Below are 18,283 nucleotides of genomic sequence, written 5' to 3'. Positions count from 1 at the left end.
AGTACATATATTTACCTATGAAGCTCTACTTACATGTTCATCCACCGAATATGTTAGTTCGCCGTCATCGTATAAGACAAACCATCGTCGCTGCCATCTCTGTAAATAGAAAGCGTTGTTTTAATTATAAACAAAAAAAAACTCCAAGAATGGAAAAAGAAGTATTTGGTGTGACAACAAAACCTAGCATATGGGTCATTCCAGCGAAGACGACACCACAGGTAAAAATAAATTACATAGACTGTGTAAATATGTGACAACAGTAAACCAGGTAAAAAATTCTTTAGAAATCGGGGTTTATCGATTTAGTTTTCAATATTTTTTTATATTTTCATCTTTATAAAAGCGGCCGGAGTGTTACTATATCTGATAATATTTTTCCATTTACATAGCTATGTACTAAAAAATAATTATCCGTAAAATATGTATTTTTTAACGTAACTTATATAAACTTAATCATCCAATTATTGTAATAAGCTCATTTATTAAAAATATAATAAATATTCACATGAAACCATTGGTGTTCATTTAACTTACGAACTATGTGTTCCATGTGACACGTCCCACCCATCGTAAAATACTGACCCAGCCGTCATAAGCTAAAATATGCATTTTTTTACCTTCCTTTTATTAGGTCGGGATGTAACTATGTAATGTTGATGCGCCTAAAAGACGCAGCGATTTCTATTCTCAAGTTACATACCTGATGACAGTACGAACGGAAATTATAATAGCGAGGATTTAGTTTTTTAAACTATAATTTTTAGTTTTCAAATAATATAGCAATGCCATTAAAGCACAAAATGGATCTTAACATTCTACTTTCTACATTCGAGAAAGGCGCTATGAATGAAATATTTATACTTAGTTTGTCTAAAATTGGGAAACAAACCCAACAATTCAGGGGGCGGGAATCATCGTTTCATTCTTTATTCTCGTTCGTTCGTTTTAAACTGGCACCTGTCTCCAAGTGTGAATAGTTTGACACCTGTCAAATTAACAGCTAAAAAGAAATTAACTAAAGTTTAAGCAAAACAAGTTGAAATATCCCACCCGTCACGTTGCAATGCCCCCATATGTATGGCGAATGTATACATAAATTCTCAGAATGAAAATAGAAATCGATTAAGCCATGTCTGTCCGTCCGTCTGTCCCTGTAGACGATAACTCGAGAAAAAATTCAGATATGTCAAAGAAATTTCGTAAGTAGGTTTCCCTTTATCCACGGGAGGTTGGGATTGAAAATGTTCACAATCGGACAATAACCACGCCCACCTCGCATATAATGGTATTTCCGAAATATGCAAAAATTACGATATTTTCGCAATTACTGAATCCAAATTGTTGAAAGTCGGTATGCGAAGTAGAATTTTGGCATAAAGTAAGAAAGTTATGAAACGTTTGGAAAATGGGCGTGGCACCGCCCACTTATGATGAAATGCCGAATCTCCGTAGTCCCTTCACCAACCCTCACTAAACTCGGTGCGAACCTTGCTTAGGGCCTAAGAAACCCGTTGACAATTTTTTAAATCAGACAAGAACCACGCCCTCCTCCCATATAACGGTAATTTGCAGAAATGCGAAAACTGCGATAAATCAGTAACTATTTAAGTTAATTTACTCAAAATCGATAAATGCAATGAGCTATTAACAGAAAAGGATTCTTAGGGAAATTTCTGGAAAATGGGCGTGGCACCGCCAACTTACGCCTACATATGTATGTGTGTCTGGGTAGCCGGTTTATCAATTTCTACCAAACTCGGCACATTTATCAATCTTGACGCAAAAAAGCAATATGTTGAAAAGTTTTGTAATCGGACTAAAATTACCGTCACCTGTTTCAATAACTAAAGACGCCAACTTACAAAAATCTCTTAACAAGACATAAGATTATAGATTTTTGTAAAATGGGCGTGGCTCCACCTGATAACCGCCTTAGCGACTTCCACCAAATTTGGTCCAATTATTTCGATATATTATAGCATATTATCGAAACTGTTTGACATCAGCAAAAATACTCTTGCTTATCATGCAGTTTACTGAAAGGTGAAAAAACGATATTTAAAGTTTACGCGCGCCGCACAGTGTAAGATTTGACCCATCTAGCTGCTTTTAATTCTGTAATTCGAAATCTATTGAAGATATATTAATGAAATTTTGCCCAAGGTACGTCATAAGATAGGCGAAGCTTTTTACAAAAAATTGGTAATTTATAGTTACTGTCATGCCACATAACTGCAATTTTTAAAAATGCAAAAACTGAAATATTTAACTAACTACAAAGGATAAAATGCCCAAAATTGATATTTAGAATTTCCCTATAACAAGATATTATAAACTGACAGAAATGGACTTAAAAATAAATATATATTTTTTTTAATTATGGGCGTGGAAAATATCGATAAAAAAGTCAAGTTGGGTCAACAAAATTTCGTTATAAGTTCAATATTTCTTACTCTATTTACAAAAATGGGATACCATTGGAAAGGTAATGAATCAGGCTTTCTCTATTCAAAACGAAAATATAAGAATTTGTCTCGGTCGAGATAAAATGCAAATGAATTACTCGAAGAAAATGAAATTCCCAGTAGGCCAGAAAAAAGAAAATTTCATCAAAACCTGCACTTTCCAGCAGCTAAAATTATGTTGTTTAAAGTCTAAGAGGAATGGCAAATAAACTGAGATACAAACTTTATCGAATAGTGGCGGATAACGAGTTTTCGGGTCTAATGAAATTAATAAATTGCTAAAAATAAATTTAAGTTAACATCGTTTTACTTTAACATGGAATACTCAGTCCTAGTTTACTAAAATCCCAAAAATGTATATTCATTAAAAAGAACATACCCAAGCAAATAAGACCAAAATGGTATTTTAGTAATTGTTGCATAAATCACATAACACCGACAAAATAAACATTGAGATTCAGTTTCAAATATAAAAGTTTAAATATTATTGTGCTCGGTAATTTTCCAAATCAAACCCCGTCCCGCCATACACTTTGATTAAAATTGTTTAGTTGTCATTGTTTCGTATTTATCAGGCATTTCTAAAAACATTCTTGACGTTGTTTTCAAATTTGGCGACACAAAATAATGGAATTAATCTTCTCTAGAATATGGAAATGATACACTGTGCGCCGGGTATTTAAAGTTCAGTTTCGCCCGAACTTACACTACCTTAGTTGTTTTCTTTCTTTTCAATAAATCACTCATACGCACTGTGCGACCCAAAAGAAGCGTGACTTTTGCCAATTTGAATACAAATAATATGTCTTTATTATTCATAGCAGACTTTATAGTTGTCAATTTGTGAATTCAAAATTGTTACCCCGTTTCTTGCGCATATTATTTATTATAATTCTAGCATGGCCTAGCCCCAAAAATCAACGCATTTTTTGTGTGGTTAATGTCTGCTTTTATAAACAAATCAGCGCAGCTGCATATGCAAGCCCGCAAATGCTCAAATGTACGTATGTATATATGTATGTACCACATACATGAATGTATGTACATATGTTTCTTTGTAATTGTGACAGGCGGAATAGGTGATTATTTTCTTTTAATACACTTTTTTAAATTTTGTTTTCATATTTTGTGTGCATCATGCCACATAAAAATGTTTTCAAGCACAATTACAATAATTCATAAATCTGCGAAATGCGTTCAAGAAAAAAAAACAAAAATAAATATTTGATGCAAATAAAAAAACTAAGTACTTTGTGATGCTGTATGTACACACAACATTTATGTAGATGAAGTAGAAAAAAAATCATAAAATCAGGCTGGTCGCGCACCAACGCCTTCACAGACAAAATGTAATCAGCATGTAAATAATAATAACAACAACTATGAGTACAAGAACAACATCACCAACTTCATTAGCAACACTATCATTATCATCAGTAAACAACAAAAAATTGTTAAGTGTTTTGAGGTTAGCAAGCGCTGGATGTTTGGTTTGGCTGTTATTGGCTATGGTTGGCTAGTGGGTTGCACGTTTAAATCTGCCTACATACATACAGATATATGTATGTTTGATTGTAGGTAGCCTGCAAAAATTTGAGGACCTGGTGGTCCCCTGGGTCGTAGTTTTCAAGTATGTGCAAAGGGACCAGATTGCATACTAGTAACTTGTTATGCTGGCCTGAACCACTTCAAACGTAAAAAAAACTGATAAATGTGTTGAACACCGCCTCATCGTGGCCCATTGACAATATGATTCGGTTTCCTAATGTACCATGGTCCACAAAGTAGTTGTAGAGGTCCCATGACATCGCAATGTTACTGTAGCCATATTTTTTCCATATATTTGGACCATTTTGCTTACTAGTGTTGGTTACAAGGTAGCGTGGTGCTGTACTAGTATTTAACCTAGTCCCATTTTTTGCATGGTATGCATGTACATATGTACTACATATATATGTGGGCATATGCATCAATTGAATCGCATTTGTTTACATTTCATTTTTGTTGTGTAGTTGTTTTTTTTCGTTGCTGTTGCTAAGGTGCGCATGCGCGCGAATTTAAATTGGCATTTGCATAAAAATCACAATTACGAGTGATTTCCCTTTTGAATACAAGCCCGTATATTTGATTAGTTGTTTGTGCGCGACACTGTGTAGCATGTGCTGAATATACTCTCAGCATTCATATATACATATATGGGTGTTTCCATCGGAAAGTCTACTACAAAAAAAAATATATATATGTATGCAGAGTAAGTTAGGCTATTGTGATATAAATATACGTTTTTCGGCTATTAATCAACATTTTTTAAGGCAAACCGTCATTTAACCATGCAATTCAATTAATTGATGCATTGTGCAGCATATTCTAAAATCATGTTCCCTCATAACAAGCATTTCGGAAGATATTTCATTAAAACCACGAATAGTCAAAAAGTAGGTTTTTCAAACGTGGGGAATAATGTGGTATACCCCATCGGGCAAAGTGATATACACATTACCCATGAGCTCTCTTTAAAGAAACAATTATTTTTTAATATTTAAATTAATACGAAAAATTCGATATCAAATTTCTGGATAGTAGTATTGGATATTTATGAGCCAATTTGGCTTCTTTTTATAATATACTAGCAGACCCGGCGAACTTCGTCCCGCCCAAAATTTTTATATGTTTTATTGAAACTTTTTGGTCCAACATTTTCACCAACAATTCACGTTTATGATTTTCATTGGCACATTTGTCTGCTAAGAAGGTTTGGTGGTAATTTGCCGCTTTAAACCTAAGGAAAGTGTTATATCCGTTCTTGAAATTCTCCAGTTGTGCGGCATTTCATAGCACGGTTATTCGCAAAGCGAAATAAATTTTTTCCTCTTCACTCCCTGGCGGCAACAATGACCCGGTTCTATAGTGAATGTCCTAGAAGCTTTACAGTATAGTAGGTGGCAATTTCAAAATGGGTGCGAATCATTGTTCTACAGAAATGCAATATACATATACTTATTTCAGACGAAATACCTTAAAAGTTTGAACGCATAATAATATTGGAAAATCACATCCATTGGGCCAATTGCAACGCAGGAGCGTTCGATATACTCAATGGTGCAACAGGTCGATTTAATCTGACCTTCACGGCCCCTTTTCTCACTTGGCTATTTTTAGTAATAGCTCGACTTCAGCACCACTTGGCAGCACGTTTTTGCAATAGTATTGCATACATATTTAAAACATTAGCCAAATCGGATCATAAATAAGATTTTTAGTAATAACTCAACTACAGCGCCAACTGTCGGATTAAATTGTGAAACTAAACCATCCAGAGACCCACTCAAATACACAAAAAGTTTCGTTAAAATCCGTACAACCATTTAGGAGGATTTCACTCACAAACACACCTACAGAAGAATAAAAAAATTCATTCAAAGATAGCTAAAGGTCGGTACGTTTGTAGGCCTCACACCCCTTTTCAAATAGCCCAAATTTTCTCCATGAGTATGGGCTTGATTTCAACTATATACATATCTCCATACGAAGTTCCAGTACTGTACCATGAATACTTTCAGAGATATGCAGTATAAAAATTCGATTTATATGGGAGGTTCCACGCCCCCCTTTCCAACAGCTGCCCTCTTTCTTCATGAGTATGCGATTGATTTCGTATATCTCCATACCAAGTTCCAGAACTCTACCATGAACACTTCCAAAGATAGGCAGTATGAAAAATTCGGTTTGTATGGAAGATGCCACGCCCCCTTTTCCAATAGTTCCAATTTTTCTCCAAGAGTATGCGATTTATTTCGTACATCTCCATACAAAACTCTAGAACTCTACCAAAAAATTTCCAGAGATAAGCAGTATGAAAAATTCGGTTTGTATGGGAGATGTCACACCCCTTTTTACAATAGCTAAAATTTTTCTCCAAGGGTATGCGATTGATTTCGTATATCTCCATACCAATTTCCAAAACTCTACCATGCACACTTTCAGAGATATGTAGCATGAGAAATTCGGTTTGTATGGGAAGTGCCACGCCCCCTTTACATATAGATTTTTTTTCAGCCTAAAACCATCCTTGGGACACGTGCGGCAGGTGGCAGTTTCAAAAAAATCGGTTCAGCCGCTCTCGAGCCTTGCGAAAACTAACAAACGGCTTTCTAAATATACATTAGTTGAGATATATTATATATTATAATTATATGTTGACAGTATCCGTTGTTTCTGATTGGCGCAAAAAAATCTTGCCTAGTGACGAATTCGCCCCTTGATATGGTCGTTACTTAAAGCTATTTATATTCGAAATTGCATGAAAATTGGAAAACAGGAATCTATAAGCTTATCCAGGCAAAAAGCTACCTATGTATGTACCGAATTTTAAGCAAATCGGGCCATAAATACGATTTCTTCGAACAGATCGGTCCCTGGTCCACTTCTCGGACAAAATGGATCATATATGCTAATATATGCTAAAAAGGTACCTACGTACCGAATTTTAAGCATATCGGACCATAAATGCGGTCCCTGGTCCACTTTTCGGAAAAAATTGATCACGTATGCTAATACATGCTAAAAACCTATCTGCGCACCGAATTTTAAGCAAATCGGACCGTAAATTCGATTTTTTCGAATAGATCGGTCCCTGGACCACTTCCCGGAAAAAATGGGGCATATATGCTAATATATGCTAAAAAGCTACTTACGTACTAAATTGTAAGCAAATCGGACTATAATAAGATTTTTTCGAATAGACCGGTCCCTGGTCCACCTACCCGAAAAAAGTAAAAATTTTTTAGCCTAAAACATGGTGGTTACCGAAAGCTATTTGTATACAAAATTTCATGAAAATCGGACCAGCCGTTCGCGAGATTACCTGTTACAAAAAAAGAGGGACTTCTCTTTATATAATTAGTATAGATTCCGGTCATTTAAGCAGAAACACTTTTGCGAAAAATAATCTAGCTAGGTCGTGCCAGGGTCGAGATTTTGAAAAGCCCTATTTATGCTCTGATTTTTTCAAATTTGGCATGTTTAGTTGAAACGTACATAGTAAAACACACAAAAATGGAGCCGCTAGGTGGCGCTGATGTCAAAATAAAAATATAAAATGCATGTTTTCTTCGCAATAAAAATTCTTTGAAAAACAAAACAAAACTTTTTCAATAAAAATTTTAGTAACGTAACGTGATGTCAGTTGGTTCAGCTGATTAAACAAATAGCAGAAGAGACTTCTACATCTAAAAACTTTGAAAATTATCCTCAAGTATTTAAAATATTACTACGAAAAATTTTGTACAAATAGTCTTGCCAATTCGCAGAGTTTTGCAAATTTGTTACCCAAATCCAAATCGACTGCTGTTTTCTGAAACGTCACGCCAGCGCATATGTTTACTAATACAGTATATTTTGCTTTGCTGCCTCTATGCTTAAGTGCACATTTAAGATACCTACCCCAAAATGCGCATCAGAGGCATTATTTTTAAAATTTATAAGGAAACTGCTCCGATAGATGCATTCAAAATACCTGCACATTGGCGATACCTGCCTTAAAAATTGTGCGACTAGTATCAATTATCAATGAAAGTATTACGTTTACCTGCACTGGCCCTATTTTGCTCATCTCGCAGAACAACGAAAATGGCTATCAATTTATGTAGTTATATAGATAATAAGATAGCAATCGATAAAAATTTCGCTTGCAGTAATTTCTACATGGTAAGTGCTCCGCCAATATTTGGTTTCATAGGGATTCGGATACGTTCCTCATTGAAGTAGTAAAGAAAATTCGCTTAAGTGCCTTTTTCGGTTACGTGCACAAGTTTTTCGTGCAAAGAAGGATGTGCAGCTAAGCAAAATATACTGTATTTATAAGTCGCTACTACCAACAGTTGTACTGAAAAAAGAGCGTAATTTAATTACTATGTAAATAAAGAAAAGAACTTTATAAAATTTAAATTTAAGTTTTTTTTTTTACATTTTAGCATAACGCCAGATTGGATTTGCCCATTGTATATACTTATGCACAAATTTATGTTCGTATAGCAGTGTGCACATCTGAGAATATGTAAATAGGCAATGGGTGTCTTAAAGGCAAAAATATATGTATGTATGTAATTATGTATCTATTTACATATGCTGGTTGAGTGATATAAGGTGTGTATATTTATGCACATCCATACATATGTACATATCTACATCATATGCATATACATTCTTTTATAGCCCCCGCAATTGTGGCCAACTGCAATGAAACTCGTACATCATTCATGCCTACATATGTACATATGTACGTATTTGTAAGTGCCTGCGTTGCAGTTGTAATTCTATTGTGGATAAGTGCCTACATATCGCACGCTTAATAATATAGAGATGTAACTCAAAAATTTGCGTTTTTGGAGATTTGATGATACACATAATGAGCTTGATAGGTATAATATGTTCAGTTTAATAGATAACCAAATATGGCGAACTTATGTGGCTTCCCAGCTGTCTTTTTGTATACCAACTGTATGAATTGATAAAATTGATTGCATTTTCCCACAAAATTGAAATTTTTAAATACTTCGTTATAAAATTAAACTTGCGATATGTTGTTGTTGTAATTCTATTGTGTGTTTCTGCTAGTATTGTTGTTTGTAATTTGCGGTTTCAACTGAATTATTGCTTTTCACAAAAATAACATTAAAGCCAACGTACTCGTAAAAAAACAGCAAACGTCACAACAAAAAATGCAAAACATTGAAATTAATAACAACAACACATGTGTTAAAACTACATACTACATATGTACAAACAATCATAAACCAATGTAGCAATTACAATAATAATAGCAACATTGTTGAAGGTAAATAAATATCAAACATTGTTGATGTTAAACGTCTCTTGTTTGGTTGCAATTGGAGTGCGGTCTGTAGAGGGAACGGAGAAGGGTGTGCCTGTGTAGAATCTACATATGTTTAAGAAAAAAGATCCATCATATTGTCAATGACAAACAAAAGTTGTTGATAGCTGGTGCCGAAAACATAAAACATGTATAATTACAGACGAGGATGCTCGCCCCTACACACTTATGTATGTGGATTTGTATGTATCTACATATGTATGTATGCATGAGGGATTGTTTGCGTTGCACTGGCAGCGGTTAACACTAGTACTATTGCCCAAACTCGGTAAACCTCCCACGGAGCCGTCTAATTACAGACCTATGTACATATTTGTTTGCGCGACTCCGCAAGTCTCGAAGAAAATTATTTACAACCACATTAAAAGCGAGGTCACAGCCGTGAAGGGTACATGTGAAAACCAGTGCGGCTTCAGGAAAAGAAGGACCACGGTTCATGTCGCAACGAGAGGGCACAATAGACGATAATTACCCTAAGAGTACAATTCTATACTAACTCTCGACATCAAAAACGCCTCTAACACAGCTAACTGGTCAAAAATTATGGCAGCGTTGAACCATTCTCCTACCTACGTGGTCCTATAGACAGATATGTACTTATTTTGAAAGATGCGCTCTGGAGTACGAAACATCAGCAGGTACGAAGAATTTAAATGTTTTAGGCGGTGTTCGGTCTATTGCACGACGGTGTTGTGCAGCACATCTCGCAATTCCGATGGCATTAATGCAACGTACCGCCTCTGAGCGCTTCGAGTATGCTGCGCTTTAAAAACGATTTCAGGCGAAGCAAACGAGGCGTAAACTATTTCGGATAATATAAAAGAAACCTCTCCTACCACGAGAAATCAGCTTGCAAACTTCGCTGATGAAAAGCTGGACGGTAAAAAGGACACAATTTTTAACTAGGCGCGGGTTCCTTAACCGATTCGAACACGAACACACATATATGACTACTGTTATGGACATTTACAGTACCATATGCAAGCCTCGCAACGTATTTGACGAGAACAACACTCCTGAGTCACTTGTGGAAACTATGCAGTGTTGCCGTTTCGGTACAATTGGACCAAAATTGGTAGCTTCATTTCTTAAAATAAGGCTTTGGTAGATTGGTTGGTTTGTTGTGGATTTCGAGGGGTTTTGGTAGGCAAATCACATAATTTATTCATTTTATAAAACTTCAAGTAGTTCTGTTTTCGGAAGTACATGTAAAGGATGATGTGAAAAGGAAAAGAGAAATGGGACATGTCAAAATTATTCTTGAACCGGAGTTGATTAGACTGTCTTCTAACCCATATTAAACAATTTTAAATCTTATTTGATTTTCTTATAATAAAGTGTTGTACCTACTTACATATGTTTCAATATTTAGATAACAATGAATGTCACATTTTGGTAGGCTGAGAGCTATTTTGTACCAATTGTAGTAGGGAAAAAAATGTTTGAGTGGCAACACTCAGACTCTGCTACAAAGCAGCAAAACAAGGACAACAGCATGTGACGCAATAGCAGAAGCGATGGAGACTGTGATGTAACAGCGGCGACTAATCGTCATTACCCCTCACGACGGCTTGGTTGAGGATTTCGAAGAAACGACAGGCTTATCCTGGTTCCTTTGGGCCACTTGAGGGTAGAATCCTACAACAACGCCTCTGAAAATATACATATAAATAAATAAAACTGTTGCTACTGTTAAGTGGCTCCTGTCTTGTCTAATCCGTTTCCAACCCTACGCAGTAAGCAGTAATTGTCTGATTATGCATACTTCGCATAACTTCGCATAAACTTCAAACTGTAATTTCTTATGTACTTTGTATGTATTTTGTTTGTATTCCATTACCCATAAATTAGCAGAACTTTTAAAAACTTACCGATCTGTTGAGTTTAGATATTGCTTCACATTTTCTTAAGTTACATTTTTATTGCACTGGTACAAATGGTTGTGCGAAGTTATGCGAAGTATGCATAATCAGACCTTAAGGATTGCTCAGTACTAAAGATTAGATAGGTATGTCTATATATACATACATATCGACGGCTGAGTGGAAGACCGACCTATCTTCGAAAACGCTGTTTTTTACAATTAATATAGACATTAAGAATAAAAATACATATTTTAACATTAACTTACGGGCTCTGTGAAATGTGTGTGGCGACAATGAATTTGTGTGGTTTAAGTTTTTGATTGGTGAGAACGGTGAGCCTACTGCAATATGCCAAAGTTGTAATAACGCCGATATACCGAAAAGCCCCGGGTTCCCGGGATAAGAATTTTTCGTATCCCGAAGTCCCGGTATTGTTAAAAAGCTTTGGGATTGAGAGCCCTAGTATGTACATATATTAGGGTGGTAAAAAAAAAATAAAGTCGGAATTCGAATGCCCTCACCCCTAGGACTGTTCTACACCGAAAAAATCTATCCCTGTATTTTTATTTTTAAATCAACATGTGTTAAGAGATCGCTCGAAGCGCTCAAAATTTTCAATGTATTTGATACCGGAAAAAACAATATCTCATAGAAATGGTAAAGAGTTCTTTAAAATCAATATGTATTAGGCTTAATTGTTTTGTACTTTATTATTATTTTTTACTTTCATTTCTCGGTAATATTTTATTAAAAACATTTATTGTCTTAAACACAAAACGCTCCTTCCCAATAATTGCGTTAACTCGAAATTTCAAAATTTGCCAGAAACCAAGAAAAAATATGTAAATTTTAATTCGATGTTTTTTTTTTTTAAGTGAAACTTCTTTAGCGGCGTTCAACAGAAATTGCACACGGAAATGCTGCAACGGAATTGATGCAACGGAAATGGTTGGGCCTGAAACAACTGCTCCTTGTGTGTTTGCATATGGTATTAATTTAAGTAAAATTTGCTAATAAAAGGTTAACGGAAATGATGCAACGGAAATGGTGCAACGGAAATGGTGCAGCGGAAATGTTTGGGTATGGTATTAATTTAACTAAAATTTGCTAATAAAAGGTTAAAGAATAACACTTAGAAAAGGGCCAATACAAGAATGAAATTAAAGGTGACTACGTACATAGATAAAGAAAAGGATAAAGGCAAACGTAAAAACAAAAACAAAAACAACGATCCGTAAAGATAAAGCAAAAATTACGACGAAGGTAAGTTTAAACACTTTATTTATATATATAAGGACAAAAGTGCAGGGGAATATGTAGATAAAGAAAATGATAAACATAAAAGTAGAGACAAAGAGGAGGATGGGGATACCTTTAAAAGTGAAGATGAAGATGGATGAAGAAAGGTAAAGGATAAAGGATATAGAGAGAGACACAGAGATTCAATCTGGGAACTATTAAGATTTTAGAGATTTTCGGGATTCCCGGAACTTACTGATAAAATAATCGATATTTTTATCGATGTTTTTATGGATTCTGTTATCGACTTTGTTGTCGATATTTATCGATTTTGTTATCGATTTTGCTATTGATATTTATCGCTTTTGTTACAGATATATATCGATTTTGTTACTAATATTTATCGATTTTGTTATGAATATTTTTGTCGATTTTGTTATCGATATTTTTATCGATTTTGTTATGGATATTTTTATCGATGTTTTCATTGATTTTGTTATCGATATTTATCGATTTTGGTATCTATATTTATCGATTTTGCTATTAATATTTATCGATTTTGTTATCAATATTTATCGATTTTGTTATGGATATTTTTATCGATGTTATCGATATTTTTGTCGATTTTGTTATGGATACTTTAATCGATTTTGTTATCAATATTTTGATCGATTTTGTTATCGATATTCATTGATTTTGTTATCGATAAATTATCCATTTTGTTATCGATATTTATCGATTTTGTTATCGATATTTATCGATTTTATTATCGATATTTATCCATTTTATTATCGATATTTATCGTGTTTGCTATGGATATTTTTATCGATTTTGTTATCTATATTTTTATCGTTTTTGGTATGGATATTTTTATCGATTTTGTTATGGATATTTTTATCGAGTTTCTAAGAGATATTGCTACCAATATCAACTTTGGTATCGAACTTATTATCGATTTTGTTATCGATATTTTTATCGGTTTTGTTTTCGATATTTTATTGGATGTTACTATCGATTTTGTTATCGATAGAGTATAAAGATAAAAACGAAGATAAAGGAAAACAGAATAACATAAATGTAATTAGAACGAACAGAGGTAGAGGTAGGGATCTAGATAGAAAAAACACAAAAAATAGAACCTTAAGCAAATGCATATGTATGTATGTATGTATGTATATGGGTTATGAGACAAAATAGATATGTATGTATGTAACGTAAGTTTCACTTATCCAGTGTTGCCCAGGCGCACTTACTTTTTTTGCAGAGAATCACCATGAAATATTGCTTCAGCTTACATAAATTGACCAATTTTAAGTAAACACACTTTTGTAGAATGTTTTGGTATATGTACATGTGTATATCGTCGTTTAAAGAACAAAACCGCGTATCGTCACTCTGCAAAACTCTCTAGAAAATAATTTATGCAACCTCACATACGCGGTTTTGTTCTTTAAACGACGATATGTATTATTGCTAAAAGTGCTTTATTGTTCTTTTTTCTCAATTAATATAGAACGCAAAGCAATGACTAGGCATAAACTGCAAAGATAGCACATAGTCGTACATACATACATATGTGCATACATCCCTACAAGACATTGCTGAGCACTTTAGGCAAAAATTCTAACCCATTTACACTTTTGTTTTTGAAGTATGGCATAAATGAGTAGTTTGACTATCAGTAATGAGGACTTTCTGATGATAACTTTGAGAGGGAAGTACTCAATATTTTGTCCCATGGTCTGAACAAAAATTAATAGTTTTATAAGCACTTTTGTAATTAGTGATAATGATAATATGAGCACTCTTATGATACACAGCGGTCTTGTAGGGATACCATGTTTATAGACACATTTGTATGCATATCTGTATCTTTGGCGCATGCCAATTTATACTTATAGATTTTTTTTGCTTTGCAATGATAAAGATAAAGCCGCTAATCCAATCAGTAGAACTCTATAACAATAGGAAATAGTCACTCGAAATATATTGCCTGAGACAAAATATGTACATATTAGGGATGTTTCGAATGTCATATTTTTCACATTCGCGAATGTACAAGCACAAGTAAAAAGAGAAAAACTATGAACTAATTTCATTATATTAAAAATTTGTACTTTGAATCTTTTACTGGCAGCATTTTCATTTGATTTTCGCGAAGAAAAGCCTTCAATGTACTAAACGTGGGCTCGACTTGAGTTTATACAAGTGGCGCCCAATTTAAATATGGAACGTTTAAAACTTTCATATTATCAGGAATAAGGGTTTTTTCCAAGGCGGATTTATACAAGGTGGTGTTAATGGCGAATTTAGATTTTCGCCGCAGTACTTCCTAATGTCGAATTGATATGTTTGTTGTAAACAAGACGAATTTATATTACAACAAACACATCATTTTGACATTAAGAAGTCCCGCGGCGAAAATCTAAATCCGCCAGTAACACCGACTTGTATAAATCCGCCTTGGGTTTTTTCCTTGCTGCCGTCCCAAAATTGGCGCGTCAAGTGTCAAAAATCCCCATGCTCATACAATTTGTATGGAGCATCCCACAATAACGTGGCGCTAGCGCCGAGCAAATAGAATTTTAATTTTTGTCATTCGTTACGTGTTGAAGTTGGATGCAGAAGACGGAAAGAAAGAGAAAGGAAAAAAGTGAAAGAGGAAACGAGAATAAAAACGAGAAGAAATGAGAAAACGTCAAAAATTACGCCGCGCTGACACTCATTGACAATGGAAAACGCAATGCTTAGCGCTGTGACCATTTTAAACTTAGTTAATTAATTGCTCTTACTTCTTGCATCGAAATATAGTTTTTAAGAAAAGTAAGTAGCTTTTTAATATATGGTAGCGATATTTATTTTTAAGAAGTAAACAAAGACAGTTTGGTAACTTTTAGTACCACAGTTTGTGGCTTTTGAACTGATGAGCTTATAGTTACCATCAGACTGGTTCTTTTTTCGCGATAAAAAAGTAGTACTGAACTAGTTCGTGTTTTTCGTGCAGGGCACTTTTACATAAGCTTATATAAATGAAAAAAGCAACAAACAACTTTGCCTTTTGCACTGCCGATTTTTGGAAGTACCCTGTAGTCAAATGTACTAGTTGTAAACTACCTCACAACTAGTATGAATAATGTGACAAACCGTACTTCTTTCGGAAGTACAGTACTTCTTTTTTCGGTATTGTATTTCGTACTTCGAAGTACAGTCAAATGTATTTCTTTACGATATTTTGTACTTCTCCGATCTTCTGGGTGATCGTCACATGGCTGGGCGATAAATTCTTTCAAACCATTAACAATTTCACGTTTAAACCTACTTAATAAGGCTTACCCACCAGATTGCGTATGTAGACGACGGGTTAAGGTACGATTTCTGTACACCCTTTTTGATCTGACTCAAGGTTATCTGAACCAGGTAACTAGGTGGCCAATCAACGGCGGCTGTCGTAGAATCCTAATATTGAGGAAAGGGTAGGAAAGGTGTCGGTTGCCTTGTACTTCTGTAGGGGAGCTATCGGTAAAAGGTGGGGTCTCTCGCCGAAATTAATTCATTAGCCCTAGGAAACCAGATTTAGGCCTATATTGTTTCAAGGAGCCCTTGTCTGGTGATACTCACTAGAGAAGGCTACCCTTGTAAAACAGGAATTAGCGGAGCATTAGGAACCTACCGCCTGAGGATATTGCAGACAGAATTGTCGTAGCACGAACTGCTATTAGGCTAAGGTAAACCGGAAAGAAAACTTTTCTCTGATACAGAAAATGTTTATATAGGGCACTTTAAAACACGTTACCTCTCAAGGGCTAGTGATGGGTGTTCTGACAGGCCATTGTGCAGTTAGTATTCATGCGGTGAGACTAAGACTTTCGACTGATCATTTTGTGTCAGCTGTCAAGAGGAAGATGAAGTGAATCTCCACACTTTCTTTTAGATTGTCCAACCTTCGCGAGACTAAGATGGAACCATTTTTGCTCGCAATTCTGAACAAACACTGAGCTCTCAGGGATCGAAATTAGCCGGATTCGAAAATGCATAATCAACTCGCGGCGTTAACTTAATCCAACCTAGCCTGTACTTTTTTGAGCTATGAAATAGTTGGTCACNTAATGTGACAAACCGTACTTCTTTCGGAAGTACAGTACTTCTTTTTTCGGTATTGTATTTCGTACTTCGAAGTACAGTCAAATGTATTTCTTTACGATATTTTGTACTTCTCCGATCTTCTGGGTGATCGTCACATGGCTGGGCGATAAATTCTTTCAAACCATTAACAATTTCACGTTTAAACCTACTTAATAAGGCTTACCCACCAGATTGCGTATGTAGACGACGGGTTAAGGTACGATTTCTGTACACCCTTTTTGATCTGACTCAAGGTTATCTGAACCAGGTAACTAGGTGGCCAATCAACGGCGGCTGTCGTAGAATCCTAATATTGAGGAAAGGGTAGGAAAGGTGTCGGTTGCCTTGTACTTCTGTAGGGGAGCTATCGGTAAAAGGTGGGGTCTCTCGCCGAAATTAATTCATTAGCCCTAGGAAACCAGATTTAGGCCTATATTGTTTCAAGGAGCCCTTGTCTGGTGATACTCACTAGAGAAGGCTACCCTTGTAAAACAGGAATTAGCGGAGCATTAGGAACCTACCGCCTGAGGATATTGCAGACAGAATTGTCGTAGCACGAACTGCTATTAGGCTAAGGTAAACCGGAAAGAAAACTTTTCTCTGATACAGAAAATGTTTATATAGGGCACTTTAAAACACGTTACCTCTCAAGGGCTAGTGATGGGTGTTCTGACAGGCCATTGTGCAGTTAGTATTCATGCGGTGAGACTAAGACTTTCGACTGATCATTTTGTGTCAGCTGTCAAGAGGAAGATGAAGTGAATCTCCACACTTTCTTTTAGATTGTCCAACCTTCGCGAGACTAAGATGGAACCATTTTTGCTCGCAATTCTGAACAAACACTGAGCTCTCAGGGATCGAAATTAGCCGGATTCGAAAATGCATAATCAACTCGCGGCGTTAACTTAATCCAACCTAGCCTGTACTTTTTTGAGCTATGAAATAGTTGGTCACATTAAGTATGAACCGCATGCCCAACTAGTCAGCCAACTATCTCTTTTCCATGCAATCAACTGGTATTTTTAACATGAGGATGTCCTACGAGATGGCAATTGTCAGATTTCGGTCAGAAATATACCAGTCTCATACTAGTTCAAAATATACAGAAAAATACTAGTCTAATTATGGACCAAAACTACTACTTTGGAAGTCAAAAAATAAAATGAATTCATGAATATACAATAAAAAACTTTTGATTAAGTACACTTTAATACATTTCTTTTTTTTTATTTAGCAGCCTTAGATTTGCCAATAATTAGTGTTAAATTTTTTGAGTATTAATTAAAAGGAGAAATAAATACCTAAATATTTCAAACTTTCGAACATAAATTTAAATGCAATTTCCATTAAATGATTAGGGAGTTCACAAGTCGTGCTATTTGTAATATTTGCTCTTTTGTACTATTTTTTTAGAACAGTTGTAAAATGAAACTTGTGAGCATCCCATACTTTTTCGTGTGCTATTGTACAATATTTTAACAATTATATTTGACAAAATCAAAATTATTAAAACAGCTTTAGAAAGTTTATAATGCCCAGAAGAAGCGAGAAAAGCAAATTAATGGCTGCGATTTGCGAGAAGTACGCGCAGGACGCAATGATGGAAGGAAGTGAGTCGTCAAATAAGTCATTTATGAGTTTTTTAAATTTATTTGGTGCATTTTTGTTAGGCGATGAAGATGAGGAGGAAGAGATCG

General features: G+C 35.1%; 1 protein-coding gene across 8 annotated transcripts in view; it reads right to left on the bottom strand.

Annotated features, from left to right (window-relative positions):
• The window catches only part of osp (myosin phosphatase Rho interacting protein outspread), a 320,351-nt gene that overhangs the window by 54,918 nt on the left and 247,150 nt on the right, over positions 1-18,283 (bottom strand). For all 8 annotated transcript variants that reach the window (XM_017637949.1, XM_017637978.1, XM_017637940.1 and 5 more), the window contains one exon: positions 34-99. In XM_017637949.1, the coding sequence (XP_017493438.1) occupies positions 34-99 (66 nt within the window). The remainder of the gene's footprint in view (positions 1-33; positions 100-18,283) is intronic.

The sequence above is a fragment of the Rhagoletis zephyria genome, unplaced genomic scaffold (assembly GCF_001687245.7).
Source record: "Rhagoletis zephyria isolate East Lansing unplaced genomic scaffold, Rhagoletis_zephyria_1.1 Rzeph_scaffold_00138, whole genome shotgun sequence".
In the NCBI taxonomy this organism is placed as follows: domain Eukaryota; kingdom Metazoa; phylum Arthropoda; class Insecta; order Diptera; family Tephritidae; genus Rhagoletis; species Rhagoletis zephyria.
This window is presented reverse-complemented; position numbering and strand designations above follow the sequence as displayed.